We start from the raw sequence: 16471 nt of genomic DNA, 5'->3' as shown, positions 1-16471 counted from the left end.
TGCCATTTGATTAGGGACTTTCCTTTTTTGAATTTTCTTCTGAGTTTTTTTTTTTCTTTGTGATTTTACTTTTTTCTTATATAGGAAATGGTGGATTAAACCTTGTTTTAAAGCTAGCTAAATCTCTCACTTGTATGACATTCACTTTTCCATTATATTGACACCGTTTTGTGAACAAACAAAATTGACATTATGTAGAACATTTCAATTTAATTCAAAAACGAAAATCATCGGTCTGATTTACGCTTTAAAGAACAAAACATTTAGCAGTAAAAACACACGACTATTCCATATTTACAGTGTCTGACTTTGTACAGGCACATCAATAATAGCCAACTCCTTCATTAAACATTCGTGAAAGTGCTCAACCCTAGCCTTTACTTTGGACTGGAACAAAATTGCTCTAATTGTTGTGATATTGTAGTGAATTAAACTGGTAAATCTCATTGTTCAATTGATTCAGGCACTGGTTATTTTTCTCAACAAAATCTGGCTGTATTAATACCTTAACATAACTACATTTTGCTCATTATCTTATATATGGTTACGTGTATGCAATTGTTAAGCAGAAGTCAGTTAGATTGACCCGATCTGGAGAATTATTTTTTATCTCAATTCCTCAACCTTTTGAGAAAACACCCATTGTTGAAGGGCGTACGTTGACCTATAGTAGTTAATTTCTGAGTCATTTTATCTCTTTTGAAGAATTGTCTCATTGGCAATCCTGCCATATCTTCTTTTTATATTACCTTTAGACTGAGGCCAGCATAAATAGCCGTAGGGATGTCATTGAGACGAAGCAACTCAACAGTTGGGAGAAAAAATGCATTAATCCTCTTTCAAACTTTATATTGTACGATATTGATTGGTTAATTTGTATGCCCAATGCATGCAGTTCATTTAAAATGCATTTATAATGAAAAAATGTATAATAAATCAAAGGTAATGGGTGTTTTTTAATAATCTTATTCGAGAAATTTGTGACGCTCATTTTGTTTTTTTTACTTATTATTTCTTTCATTTACATAGTCTAAATTGATGTCCTTTGAAGCATAAATTACCAAGTCAGGAATGTGACATTTGTTATGTATTCGTTTGCTTTTAATTTTGACATTTGATTATGGATTGTTCGTTTTTTGATTTTCTTCGGCGTTCAGTATTTTTGTGATTTTACTTTTTTATAGCACAACTTTCACCATAGAAATTAATTTGGAACTCTGCAATGTATATTAAAAACACACTATCTAACTTTTAAGAACGTTGCAGTGATTCAAATGTTAGATGATCTCGAAAATGCAGTTAAATTCTAAAATTCTAAAACAGTACCGTTCGCTTTTGGCCTCAAATTTGAGTTATAATTTATTGAACTTTTCTTTGAAAAAAAACTGACAAGAAGCATGAACATTTGCTTTGATGTTGGAAAGTTGTACAGTGACTAAAAATATTCACATGCACTTGCTAAATGTAACCGTTTAAGCAAATTTACCTGTGTCACATCTCTGGCCCGACCATCCAGCAGAACATATATTTGTATTACAGTCTCCATTAAATTGGTTACAACCACCGTATTTACAGTAACCACATTTCTTTGCACAATTCTCTCCATAATAATTAAAAGGACACGCTTAAATGAAGAATTTAGAGAATAGGTTGGTAAGGTAACACTCTTGATTCAAAGGGAAGAATACAAAGGTCTTGAAAGTTGTAGAAGATGATATACAAATCAATCGAATAGTAAAATTCCCCTTACTGTGCATACTTTGAATTTCCTGAGATTGACAAAATACAATTGATATTCCCATAATAAAAAGATTTTTTTGTTTCATTATCAACTGAAAAAATAATAACTTCGCATGGCATTCGTAAAATAAAACACCTATAATGTAAATTTTTATTAGATGGAAAATCTAAATCTCATAACCCCATTCGTACAAAGAGTAGAGAATAAACGCATCGTTGAAGGTCGTACGGTAATCTATAGTTGTTAATTTCTTAGTCATTTTATCGCTTGTGAAGAGTTGCCTCATTATTCTAATATAACTTCTTTTTTAAATTAGTTTTAGACTGAGGCCAGCATGAATAGATGTAAGGATGTCATTGAGACGAAACAACTCAGCAGTTTGGAGAATAAATGCATGAAAAGTCCTTGTTTAGTATTAATTATTTTTGGCTTTTAACTAGCTTTCAGTAACTGCGAGTGCTCTAAAACCGTAAATGTTTGGTATAACTATAAATTTGTTCTATGAACTATCAACAACAAAAATATTTAGTTTTAAAAAATATTTCCGTTCAACAAAATTATTTTTATTAACCTCTATACATTATTTTATTTAGCGGCATGTTATTCAATTTTGTTTTTCTGGAATTGTTTTACACCAAAATTCCTTGTTTTATTAATTTTGCATTAATTTCAATTGATATTTTATAGTGTGCCTTTTTATGTTGTGATGTTACACTATTGTTTCAGATAAGGGCGAAGTTTGGTATTGATTAAAAGGTTTAAACCTGCTGCATTTGTTTGCATCTGTCCTAAGTCAGGAATCTGATGTACAGTAGTTGTCGTTTGTTTATGTAGTTCATAAGTGTTTTTTTTATATAGATTAGACCGTTGGTTTTCTCGTTTGGATGGTTTTACACATGTCATTTTTGGGCCTTTATAGCTTGCTCTTGGGTGTGAGCCAAGGCTCTGTGTTGAAGACCATACTTATAATATATAATTGTTTACTTTTACAAATTGTGACTTTGATGAGAGAGTTGTCTCATTGGCACTCACGCCTCATCTATATCTTCTTATAAATATGAACCCCCTTTCATACGTAATGTGGACAAGGTCATTTATATACAAATTATCTGTTTGATATTATTCCATACTTTGTACTTCGTTTATATTTATTTTACCCTATATTATAATGATCTTACTATACTAGTATTTTGTATTATATGGTTCATTGAAACAACTCTGTGAAGGATCTTTGGTATTTACACACCACTTGCTATTGGACTAACTACTTTTCTTAATTGCTGTTTTATCTGGTTCTATCTAGTTTAAAAGTTCACCATTTGACTATGTATACTGTACTTTTTAACTATATTGTCAATGCAGTATAAGTAACACCAGAGACAACAATATGAGCCGTAGCCAGCGTTATTTAGGCCGCATTTCTTTCTTTCACAAACGATGCAAACGGCTAAGTGCGCACATGTCTTGATCATTTCTTTGAAACACACGTTTGCAAAGTTTACATAAACTTTGAAAAACTATGCAAACGCCAAAAATGCGTCTGCAGTTTGTCGTTTGTTAGCACAAACACTACATTTGTTTCTAACTTCAACCTGATTAAACGAAGTATTTGTTTCTACGTTTGTAAAAAGTCTGTTTAACAACAACATGTGCATGCATTATTGAAAGTTCAAACAGGGTCAGTAAAGACTTATTACACGATGTATTTGTTTCTACTTTTGTAGCGTTTAGAAAACACCAACAAACGCGACACAACGTTTACAAAATTTTGGTTAGAAAGAGATGCTGCCAGAGTAATCACATTTTAGGGGTTTCAAATTAATTTATGGTTAAAAGTTTTTGTCTTAAATATCTTATTCAGTTTCATTTACTTTGATAATTGTATTTCAAACTTTAAATTTTCTTATTTATCTGTAATTAGCTTTCAATGTTGTGTAGTATTTTATATATTGATATGGTCATCTTACTTTAGTGAATAGTTTTCATTAGTATTGATTAACACATTGTTTACATTCATAGTTGTAATTTAACTGTGTTTTGCATTATTATATATTTTGCAATTGTGTAATTAAACATACTATACATTACTGGCTACAAAATGATATATGTATATGCATTTATTTGTAAAATTATATTTATTTGTCATTATCTGTATATTTCAGATATGTCGTTGCCTTCGTATACACTACAAACCATTAAAGTCTGAAATGGCCTATATCTGTACTCGACTGTACTGATTTTTACTCGACCAGTCTGAATTGGTCTGACTTTAACTTGACATTACTCGACCTCAGTCTGAACCATACTTGACTGTACTGAATCGTACTTGACCCTTATCTTTGCCGTTGAAAATAGTCTGAACTATTACTCGACCAGTCTGAAACAGTCTTAACCCATTCTCGACATTTACTCGACCTATTTTTCCAGTCTAAACCATACTTAACTAAAGGTCTGAACAATACTCGACCAGTCTGAACCATACTAGACCAGTCAGAACCATACTAGACCAAAAAAACCTCTACTTTTTTAACTGTTAAAATAAATTTCTTTTAACTGATATATATAACAACAGCCAACAAAATTTATAAAAAAATTTAACCTTATAAAAGAAATATATCTCTGATTATATTTAGGATAAAAAAAAATATATATTATATATAGCTTATATAAAAAAAAAGGGATAAAATTAAATAAATAAATAAAATTGTTTTTCTGATTAGTGGTGAAATATAAAGTATAACCTCTGCTTGGGGGCAAACTCATAAATAAGATCACACATGGCAAGAGGTATTAAATTCTAAATAACATTGATTCAAAATTGCAAGATCCTGTTTAAATTAAATAACAAGGCCTTTCGAATATACATTTATGTACTAGATAAGTAATACACGAATTAAAGAAAATGGGGCTTTCTTTTTACCTGTAAAACACACATGTACTGAGGTAATAAAAACATAGTAAAGTGCTTTATGTATGCCATGTTAATTTGACAAAAAAAATACTTAAATTAATTGAAATATTTTTTTTACTGTTACTTTGGAATACATTTCCTTTTTTAAAAAGGTTATCAAGGATTGCTATGGAAATTCTATTATCATGATTATATTAAATTCTTGGTTTAATAAAACAAAACAATTAAGCTCTCATTTTTTTTAAATTTATTAAGTTGTTTTATATACTATTTTATATATATCTTAATAAAAAACATTCACTGCATTATTACCTGAACTCAACTGACACCATAAATCTATACTAGGCTTAAGTTCATGGTGAAAATAGTCCAGTTACCATAAAATACTTCCGAAATATTCATAAAATTTTGAATAATATTGAAAATATTAGTCACAACTCATTTTTTTAGATTATTTGATCAACTTGTTTTATTCATATTTTAAAAGTTGATATACATTATTATGTAAGAGTTGATTAATATTGAGTTGAAGTTATATTATGGTTGATTATTGTGAAATTTTAATTTCAATACTTATTGAATACATTTTTAATTTCAAGTTGTTGTTCAAATTTCATTTTTATTAATAGAATTCCTAAATTGATAAAATTCTGTTGATAGATACAAAGAATAGGTCTAAGTTGGTAAAGACTTGGTCGAGCATGGTTCAGACTAGGTCGAGTATGGTTCAGACTAGGTCGAGTACGGTTCAGACTAGGTCGAGTACGGTTCAGACTCGTATAAAATGGTTAAGTACTGGTCAAGTACACATTCAGACTGTTAAGTATGGTTCAGACTACAGTCGAGTATTATCAAGTAAATCTCAGACGAATTCAGACTGGTCGAGTAAAAATCAGTACAGTCGAGTACATATATAGGCCATTTTAGACTTTTAATGGTTTGTAGTGATATGTAAGAGAATGATAATCCCTTTCTTCATGGTTAAGTACGAGCGATAGCAAGTACTTATCATGAAGAAACGGATTATCATTTTTTTTTCACAATGCAACTTTTAGTCAAATCCAATCACTGTGATAAATCCTTTCCAATCTGGTAAATGTGCTTCAGGGCAGTTGTAACTCATTTATAAAAAAAAACTATTCATTTTAAATTGTAAGTAGGTTTGCAGAATAGGATAATCCCTTCACTAAGAACATGATTTACATTCATTCTTCACAAGTAAGAGACACCAAATTCTCCAATTTCATTGGTCGAGTGCACTTTGCTATATTCTAATTTGTTTTAGAATATAGCAAAGTGCTCTCGACCAATGAAATTGTAGAATTTGGTGTCTCTTAATTGTGAAGAATGAATGTAAATCATGTTCTTAGTAAGGGATTATCCTATTGTGCTAACCTACTTACAATTCAAAATTTTATTAACAACTACCCTGAAGCACATTAACCAGATTGAAAGGATTTATCACAGTGATTGGATTTGACTTAAAGTTGCATTGTGAAACAAATAATAAAGCAAAATAAGTTGAAGTTTACTACTGCAGTAAAATTTGTGCCAATAATGTTATGAAAATAAATAACTTCACTTAATTTACCTAAAAAATAAACAATAGAGAATAATTATTTCCAATATTCCGATAAAAATAAAAACACCAGAAATTTGATTTAAGTTTAAAAATTTTAAAGGCATTTTTTAGAAAATTTCCCATATCAAAATAGGTTTTAAAACCCGGACTGAAGTACTGGCTGAGGAATAAAATTTGTGATAACTGAAATTTATTCATTGATTGAAACTGTAATTAAACAAGAGGCTCTCAAGAGCCTGAATCGCTCACCTTAAATTTTTTGCTTAAATCTTCCTTCAATGATTATTTTGGGTTTTCAATTTATATAAATGGTTCTTCGATCCTGTCATATCTTCTTCAAAAGCAAAAACAAGAGTGGACACACTGAAATGTCTCGTTTGTCTCGTGTTCATAATATAATTTATGATGAAAGTATAAAAAAAACATTGTATACCCCAAGCATTACATTATTACTGTTTACAGTTTATCTACATCTATAATAATATTCAAGATAATAACCAAAAACAGCAAAATTTCCTTAAAATTACCCATTCAGGGGCGGCAACCCAACAATGGGTTGTCCGATTCATCTGAAAATTTCAGGGCAGATAGATCTTGACCAGATAAACAATTTTACCCCAATGCTTTGGATTTTGAGTTATAAGCTAAAAACTGCATTTTACCCCTATGTTCTATTTTTAGCCATGATGGCCATCTTGGTTGGTAAGCCGGATCACCAGACACAATTTTTAAACTAGTACCCCAATGATGATTGTTGCCAAGTTTGGTTCAATTTGGCCCAGTAGTTTCAGAGGAGAAGATTTTTGTAAAAGATAACTAAGATTTACGGAAAATGGTTAAAAGTTGACTATAAAGGGCCATAACTCCTAAAGGAGTCAACTGACCATTTCGGTCATGTTAACTTATTTGTAAACCTTACTTTGCTGAACATTTTTGCTGTTTACAGTTTATCTCTATCTATAATAATATTCATGATAATAACCAAAAATAGCAAAATTTCCTTAAAATTACCAATTCAGGGGCAGCAACCTAACAACGGGTTGTCCGATTCATCTGAAAATTTCAGGGCAGATAAATCTTGACCTGATAAACAATTTTACTTTCAGATTTGCTCTAAATGCTTTGGTTTTTGAGTAATAAGCTAAAAACTGCATTTTACCCCATGTTCTATTTTTGGCCATGGCGGCCATGTTTTTTGATGAAATGGAAATTAAAACACAAACTTTATTCTAGATACCGTAGGAATCAATCAGATTAAGTTTGGTTTGAATTGGTTCAGTAGTTTCAGAGGAGAAGATCTTTGAAATAGTTTACGACGGACGGACGACGACGGACGCCAAGTGATGGCAAAAGCTCACATTTCCTTTTGGAAAGGTGAGCTAAAAAGGATAATTCCTCGCTTAAAACATTTTACGATTTACATTCATACTCACAGTTAAGAAACATATACTTTTTACTGATGTGTCACCTTAAATCTTGTCTATAACACATTATTTTTAATATTTCCGAAATTAAAAGAAAGTCCTAACATCAATAAAACTAGCCCATAAATCAAATACTCCAAAATGAAGTCATGCATCAATTATAAACATTTTATTTACACCAACAACCAATGAAACAAATTCCTGAATACAACCAATTAAGAGATCATTTGCACCTTGAGCACTTTACAATATTCAAAGTTTGTAAGAGAATGATAATCCGTTTCTTCATGATAAGTACTCGCTATCGATCGTACTTAACCATGAAGAAAGGGATTATCATTCTCTTACATATACTTATTTAATAAAGTATTTGAACGTTCTGCATTCAATTCATCTTAGCCTTATTCCCCCTGGTCACATTAATATTGTACGATATTCAATATTGTTAATCTGTAAGTCAATGTATGCAATTCACTTAAAATTAATTTATATAGAAATGAGTAGTTAATACCCAAGTTACAAATTATCACTATATAAAGGTAATGGGTGGTTTTGTTTTTTTTTTTATTTATATACATATATGGAGTTATTTTCTTTCAGAACCATAGGTCATTCTTTTTCAGAATCAACCCGGACGATACTATGTTTCAATGAAATATGCTCCGATGCATAAAATAATGACCTGTGGGAGTTCATTATTTTCCTTGATAAAAATGCAATCTATAACTTACTTCAAAATTTTATTCCTCTGATAGTTTTTTGTTGCCGATTTGGGAATCTATTTTTTAAAGTTCAATCGATGATAGGTTTAAAAGAAATTGTCTTTGCCCGCATTTTAATTTCAGAAACAAATATAAAGTGAAGTTTTGTTAATTTATCGCTACAACACAGAAACATTATCATTTATGTGAGATATAATATAGACTTTCACATATTAAAGCCAGATTTAACATATTCGCGTGTAAGTTTTTGAAAACCTTATTCAGTCACACTGAATAGGTTGATTGATTGTTGGTTGTTTGCTTAACGTCCAGTGGCAAATATTTCATGCTTGTTCAGGACGATACATACTGAATAGGAAATCATATTGTGACCTACATGTATTTATATTTGTCCTCGTGTCAGTTCCACGTTTTTTTTTTAATTTATGTATACCTTTTACTCTATCAAATGATCAACTAATAAGATATTCTTATGTTCTATTGAATAACATTCAAGTAACTCACAATAGGGTCGGGTGGGGAAGTTATATAGTTATATCCTGATTATCGGTTTAAAAAATGTATTATGTAAAGGAAATCTTTCTGAATATTTCATTCGAATATTTCATTCGATTCAATTAAAATTGTTGAAAAAATAACCACTTTTCCGCGATAGAAATGTCATTACAAATTAAAAAAAAACCAACCCTCTATTTATTAAACTAAGTTGGTTCAATAAATTACTTACACTGTGTCTTGTATTTGTCTTACCCCGTTATCAGATGGTAACAATTCATTTGTGTCTTTCTTCAGGCAGTTACAGTAGTATTTGTTATTGTGTATGGATGATGATTTTGAAAAGGTTTATATCTAGATTAATAAGTGAGTTTTATTTCACTTTCTAAATGAGCCTTAATGCATTAGAAAGGAATATCCCAATTTGTTGTTGTCGATAAAACAGGATACTAAATTTTGCAAATCTTTATAAACAAAAATATTTTTTGACGGTTAATAATAGTTATCAAAGAAACCAGGATTATAATTTCGTACGCCAGACGCGCGTTTCGTCTACATAAGACTCATCAGTGACGCTCATATCAAAATATTTATAAAGCCAAACAAGTAAAAAGTTGAAGAGCATTGATGATCCAAAAATCCAAAAAGTTGTGCCAAATACGGCTAAGGTAATCTATGTCTGGGATAAGAAAATCCTTAGTTTTTCGGTAAATTCAAAGTTTTGAAAACAGGAAATTTATTAAAAAAAAAGACCACAGTAATGATATTCATGTCAACACCGGAGTGTTGACTACTGGGCTGGTGATACCCTCGGGGACGAAACGTCCACCAGCAGTGGCATCGACCCAGTGGTGTAAATAGTTATCAAAGGTACCAGGATTATAATTTTGTACGCAAGACGCGCGTTTAGTCTACATAAGGCTCATCAGTGACGCTCATATCAAAATATTTATAAAGCCAAACAAGTAAAAAGTTGAAGAGCAATGAGGATCCAAAAGTCCAAAAAGTTGTGCCAAATACGGCTAAGGTAATCTATGACTGGAATAAAAAAAATCCTTAGTTTTTCGGTAAATTCAAAGTTTTGTAAACAGGAAATTTATAAAAATGACCACAGTAATGATATTCAAGTCAACACCGAAGTGTTGACTACTCGGCTGGTGATACCCTCGGGGCCGAAACGTCCACCAGCAGTGGCATCGACCTAGTGGTGTAAATAGTTATCAAAGGTACCAGGATTATAATTTCGTACGCCAGACGCACGTTTCGTCTACATCAGACTCTAATAAGACACCTCGGGTGTCAGGATTGCTCAAAGAAAGACCTCCCTACGGTCGGTCTTTCATTTGATCAATCCTGACACCCCTCGGTTTGTTCTACGACAAGAAAAACCTTAAAATATGCATTATCTATAACATATTTTATTCGAGAAACTAGTGAAGTACATTAACAGAACACAGACCTAAAACGTCATTCCTTAATACATGCATATGTAATTTTTGTTATGTTCTGTTATTTTTCATTTACATTGTCTACAGTGATCTCCTTCAAAGCCTGACTTACAAGAATCGCATGACCCATTCCAAACATCACATATTCCATTGTGGCAATTGACTGGACATTTTGATTCACACTGCGGTCCATAAAGTCCTATGAAACAACCTTAAATTGAAGAAAAAGCATTTTCAAATTAACCAAATTATTAAATTGGACACAGTACTGCTAGAAATGAAATGTTCTAGCAACTATTAAACGATGTTTTTGTTTGCGGGTAAAAATTGTAACTTCCATCTACTTCCATATTTTACACCCGTTCATTGAAAAAACACTATTTCAATGATTTTATATTACCATCAAAACAAAGTATTGTTATACCAATTTGTATTGTCCAAGAAAATAAGCGAGTAAACTGAATACAATGAAAGTTAGTTATCGTTATTCTAACCAACAATTTTTAGATGTATCCCACAAAGTCGATTTTGCGGTCACAACCGATTAACATATAATAGAATCTGTGGACATATGGTGATTAAAAATACTAGATCACACGTTTGGAACGCCACAGCTGTCTTATGTGGAACTCTGATATTACGTTACGTTGTTTTATTATTACTTGATGATATTTGGTCTGAACAAAATATGAATTTGACATTACGTAATGATGTTTTGATATAACTCAATATAGAATAGTCATTAATTTACTGAATGATTTTTCGATATTACACGATATGGTTTCGTATTGACTTGATATAGTTTTGTCATTACCTAATATGGCTATGCCATTACTCGATGTGGTTTCACCATTATTTATTGTGGTTCTGTCATTAGTTCATATAGTTTTAACATTACTTGAAGTGTATGTGTATTAACTTTATGTAGTTGTTTCATACCATGATGTGGTTTTGGTTATTTTGTAATGATGATTTGCCAATTCTTTATACACAGCCACTTTTGCATAAGTACTATTTCTAGTACTGGAAAATTGCTTTTAATATTTAGTATTATTTCTTTACTTTAAAATTATTGTAATATTTAGGTACTTGTATTTTCCATAACTTGGTTTGTACTAATAAATATTGCTACAAAAATAATACCAACAATGATCACAGTATTCCGTGTTTGAACATCATAACTTTATGAGATTTGAAAAAGACAAACTTTCAAAATGCTAAAAATGTAACCGTGCCACCAAAAATCTGTAGTCCTTAAAATGTCAAGTACAAATCAAGTACTGTAAAATACAGGTACCTAAATATTACAATAATTTTAAAGTAACAAAATAGCATTGAATATGAAAGGAAGATTTCCAGTACTTCAGATTGTTGGTACAGAAATAGTACCTATGCAAAAGTAGCTGTGTATGGCTTTAACATTACTTAATGATATTTCAAAATTTTACGATTGTACACTTCATTATGTGTTTGTTTCAGTATCTGATTTGGCCATAATTCTAAAACACAGAAATAGTTATGACATTACTCTTAATAAAACATAACTTTATTTTGGTACACCATATTACTACAGATGACGAAGTACTGACTCTTTAAGATGGTATGGGTGTAAATTAAAAATGATAGAATTTGTTCATGCTTTGTCAAAACGTAGTATATATTGATACATGTTCAAAAATATAATAAAAATGGTAGGTCGCCGTGAATTTTCTCAAGCTACTGGTTGTGACAAAATGACACATTTTGTATGGATTATTCTGAAAAAAAATCATTAGTTGATTAGATGCTAAACTAAATGATAGAATTGTAAAATAGAATACGAGATGATAGCTTTTAGAAATTGCTTTGATGATATCAAAAGAAAAGATAGGGTCACCGTGCGTATTTTCCGGCTAAATTACAAAAAGCAAAATTCCATGTAGATTCCTTCAGAAAATGCACTATTTCAGAGTAACCTCCCCTTAAAATGACAATTTAAAAACATCAACAAAAAAAACAAGCAAAGAATTATCTTTACTTGTAAAAATAATAATATCTATAAGTTATAATCTTAAAAATTTGTTCTTTTAAACACAAAGTCACATGAGTTATCTGCATTCCTGTATCATATGTTTCAAACTTAAAATCTGGACCTTAGATTCTCTTTTTTTCCAATTCAAGATGGCAAAAGACACCCATACTGCCTTAAGTATTTATTGTTAAAATTGTAACGTCAGTTTTGGTCAAATGTTCAGTAATTCTTAACAGTTTGGGGTAGAATTTACTGTGGCTGCCAGTCATTGTGTGATATAAAGCTAAACAAGATGATGGAATAGTCAAATAGAATATGAAATGATAGCTTTGAGAAATTGCTTTGATAATATCAAAAGAAAAGATTTTTCCGGCTAAAATACAAAATAGCAAAATTCGATGTAGATTCCTTCAGAAAATGCACTATTTCAGAGTAACCTCCCCTTAAAATAACAATTAAAAACCATCAACAACAAAAAAACAAGCAAAAAATTATATTCACTTGTAAAAATAATAATATCTATAAGTTATAATCTTAACAATGTATTCTCTTAAACGCTTAGTCACATGAGTTATCTGCATTCCTATATCAAATTTTTCAAACTTGATTGAAAATCTGGACCTTAGATTCTCTTTTTTTTCAATCCAAGATGGCAAAAGACACCCATACTGCCTTAAGTATTTATTGTTTAAATTGTAACGTCAGTTTTGGTCAAATGTTCAGTAATTCTTAACAGTTTTGGGTAGAATTTACAGTGGCTGCCAGTCATCATGTGATATGAAGCTAAACTAGATGATAGAATGGTAAAATAGAATATGAAATGATAGCTTTTAGAAATTGCTATAATAATATCAAAAGAAAAGACTTTTCCGGCTAAAATACAAAATAGCAAAATTCCATGTAGATTTCTTCAGAAAATGCACTATTTCAGAGTAACCTTCCCTTAAAATGCCGTTTAAAAACATCAAAAATCAAGCAAAAAATAATCTTCACTTGTAAAAATGATAATATTTATTAGTTATAATATTGAAAAATTGTTCTTTTAAATGCAAATTCATATGAGTTATCTGCATTCCTGCATCAAATAATGCTATCACATGAGTTATCTGCATTCCTGCTTCAAATTTTGCTAACTGGATTAAAATCTGGACCCTAGATTCTCTTGAATTTTACAATCCAAGATTGCAAAAGACATTGATACCACCTTAAGTGTGTATTGTTTAAATTGTAACGTCAGTTTTGGTCAAATGTTCAGTAGTTCTTAACAGTTTTGGGTAGAATTTAGAGTGGCTGCCAGTCATCATGTGATATGAAGCTAAACTAGATGATAGAATGGTAAAATAGAATATGAAATGATAGCTTTTAGAAATTGCTATAATAATATCAAAAGAAAAGATTATTCCGGCTAAAATACAAAATAGCAAAATTCCATGTAGATTGCTTCAGAAAATGCACTATTTCAGAGTAACCTTCCCTTAAAATGCCGTTTAAAAACATCAAAAATCAAGCAAAAAATAATCTTCACTTGTAAAAAATATAATATTTATTAGTTATAATATTGAAAAATTGTTCTTTTAAATGCAAATTCATATGAGTTATCTGCATTCCTGCATCAAATAATGCTATCACATGAGTTATCTGCATTCCTGCTTCAAATTTTGCTAACTGGATTAAAATCTGGACCCTAGATTCTCTTGAATTTTACAATCCAAGATTGCAAAAGACATTGATACCACCTTAAGTGTGTATTGTTTAAATTGTAACGTCAGTTTTGGTCAAATGTTCAGTAATTCTTAACAGTCTTGGGTAGAATTTACTATGGCTGACACCCAAGATCTAGAATTTTTGTGTCTATGGATTCTATATCATCACTGAAAACTCTTGATTACAGAATTATTTGAATCCTCGGTTGCGTCAAGGGTTTCTTGAAGTTTTTCAGGTCCAAAGATTGATCAAATTCATCGTATTGTTACATATTATCCAAAATAATTCTGTTGAAAATTTTGGTTTCTAATAGCAAAAAAGTGGACAAGATTATTGTTTTCAATCTAGTTCCGGTCCGAACTTGTTTAAGGCAAAAATCAGAGTCATTTTTTTCTCTCAAATAACTTAGACTGCTACCTCAAATCAAATGGTTCGTACCTTAGACTTTAAATCTATCTAGAGCGTATACAGACTTGGGATCATTATTCAGCTATGTTGTTTTAAAATAGTCTGAGCGTTTTGGGTTAAACATGTTTCCGTAGGTAAATAATATTGCTGTGGAATTTATTTTTTTCATGAGAGTGTGAAAGTCTATAGAGTATTACTTTCTATTTGGTGGAATAGTGAAATAGAAGTCAATAAGTTCTTGCTCCATCTTTTGTCGCTTTGAAGGTGTTATGGTTGTCATCCCCAGCCTAAGCAATGTATTACTGTAATTTGAATTTCAAATGACTGAGTGACGTCTATTCGACGCACTGGTCAACTCAACCATAGCGAATCACATATCTTTGATAATCAATAAATGCCAGCGAAAATAATCTTTATGAGTAAAGAATTGTCACAAAAAATAAAAAATAGAGTACACGGGAAATGGCAAAGTTTACGAAGTCTAGTCTGGTTTATCATTTGTGTACTATTCCATCATAGAAAATAGAACAATACGATTATCGTTTTTGAAGGTCAGCTGACTATTCTAAGGATTTGTCCATAGAAGACCTGTCAACAGGTATGGTCTGGAGCAGACCTTTCACTGAGTCTAGTCTAAAGTAGACCTGTCCTCGTGTCTGATCGGACGCTGACATATTCAAAAGACCGGTCTAAAAATGGTTTTCAGCAGACCTGTCCCTAGGTCTGGTCTGCAGTAGACATGTCAATTGTTCTAAAGCAGCCCTAATAATGTAGACCTATGTGTGGTCTACCCCGATGAATTTAATATGCATATCTACCTCAAATTTCTGAAATTAACTTGTAAAGCGGTTAAAGTCTGCTTGGTGTTCACTTTATTTAAGCTAAAGAAGAAAATGAATTTTCGTATGCTATTGTTTTGATTTTGCACTGATAATCGTAATGTGCTTAAAGTGATGAAAAATTGAACTGATCATTTATTCAGTATGTCTTAATTAAAAAAGCAAACTATGAGTTATCATTGATTTTTTTTTCTTAAGATGCTCCTTATTTATGCAAAATTACTCATTTGTTAGTCATAAAAGCCGTTCAAATAATATTTTAGTAGAATGAAAATCAGATTAATGTATGAAAAGTAAAAAAAAATGATTAACAAGACATTTTATACTTACCAAATACTTCTACTTCACATAGTTCTACGAAAGCGTCTTTTCCATTATGCCTTTCATTGAAGAAGATTACATATTTACCAGTCATTCCACATGTAATGTTTTGTATAACATTGGGGTAGGTAGTCCGCGGCCTATCTTCGTGGCATAAATGATAAAATTTTGGATAAGACGAGTTAGATATGTATAGTTTATATCCACTGAGTCTAGCCCATTCTGAAATTGAAAAAAAGGATTGGTCACAGTAAAAATCACTATTTTTCTTATGGGTTCCTTAAGGTTAAAAGCAATCTTGCAGTAGTGATAAAATCGTAAAGTTGATGTGTTTCACTTGTATAACAGAAACTTTTCTACTTCATCGTACATAGTTTTACTCTTAAAAAAAAGTAAATCGTTACACTCAACTGTCACGTAGTATTGTCATGTCAGTGATATTTTTTAACATTGCCATATCAGCGAGAGTGTTGAATAGCCATTAAACCGAGTTGAACACATTTTTTCTCAAAATGTTATGTAACAAGTCAGGAATATAGAAGTTGTTATAAATAAGTCCGTTTCTATGTATTGTTGTTGTTGTTGTTGTTGTTGTTGTTGTTGTTGTTGCATTTCAGTATTTCTGTTGTTCCGTTATTTTCCTCGTAAAGTTGATGTGTTTCACTTTTGTTCTTTTGTGTAGCATGGATTGCTTTCTCTCAATCGATGTATGACCTTTGAACAGCAGTATACTTCTGTTGTCTTAATTTACATATCATTTACGCATTGTTCATCTTCACATGACTTGATGATGATTCATATCAAAGAAACAAACGGTTTTTTTTTTTTTTTTTTTTTTTTTTTGGCAGGACAATTTTTTTTAAAT

The 16471-nt window shown here is 30.8% G+C and overlaps 1 protein-coding gene across 3 annotated transcripts in view; it reads right to left on the bottom strand.

Moving 5' to 3' along the window:
- Nucleotides 1–16471, bottom strand: part of LOC143047995 (uncharacterized) — a 109035-nt gene that overhangs the window by 60830 nt on the left and 31734 nt on the right. For all 3 annotated transcript variants that reach the window (XM_076221403.1, XM_076221420.1, XM_076221412.1), the window contains exons 4-6: nucleotides 15616–15828; nucleotides 10436–10534; nucleotides 1487–1624 (exon numbers count right to left, since the gene is read on the bottom strand). In XM_076221403.1, coding sequence (XP_076077518.1) covers nucleotides 1487–1624; nucleotides 10436–10534; nucleotides 15616–15828 — 450 coding nt within the window. The remainder of the gene's footprint in view (nucleotides 1–1486; nucleotides 1625–10435; nucleotides 10535–15615; nucleotides 15829–16471) is intronic.

This window comes from Mytilus galloprovincialis, chromosome 1, assembly GCF_965363235.1.
Source record: "Mytilus galloprovincialis chromosome 1, xbMytGall1.hap1.1, whole genome shotgun sequence".
NCBI classification, from domain to species: domain Eukaryota; kingdom Metazoa; phylum Mollusca; class Bivalvia; order Mytilida; family Mytilidae; genus Mytilus; species Mytilus galloprovincialis.
The sequence above is the reverse complement of the archived record's forward strand: the minus strand, read 5'-3'. Positions and strand labels throughout refer to the sequence as shown.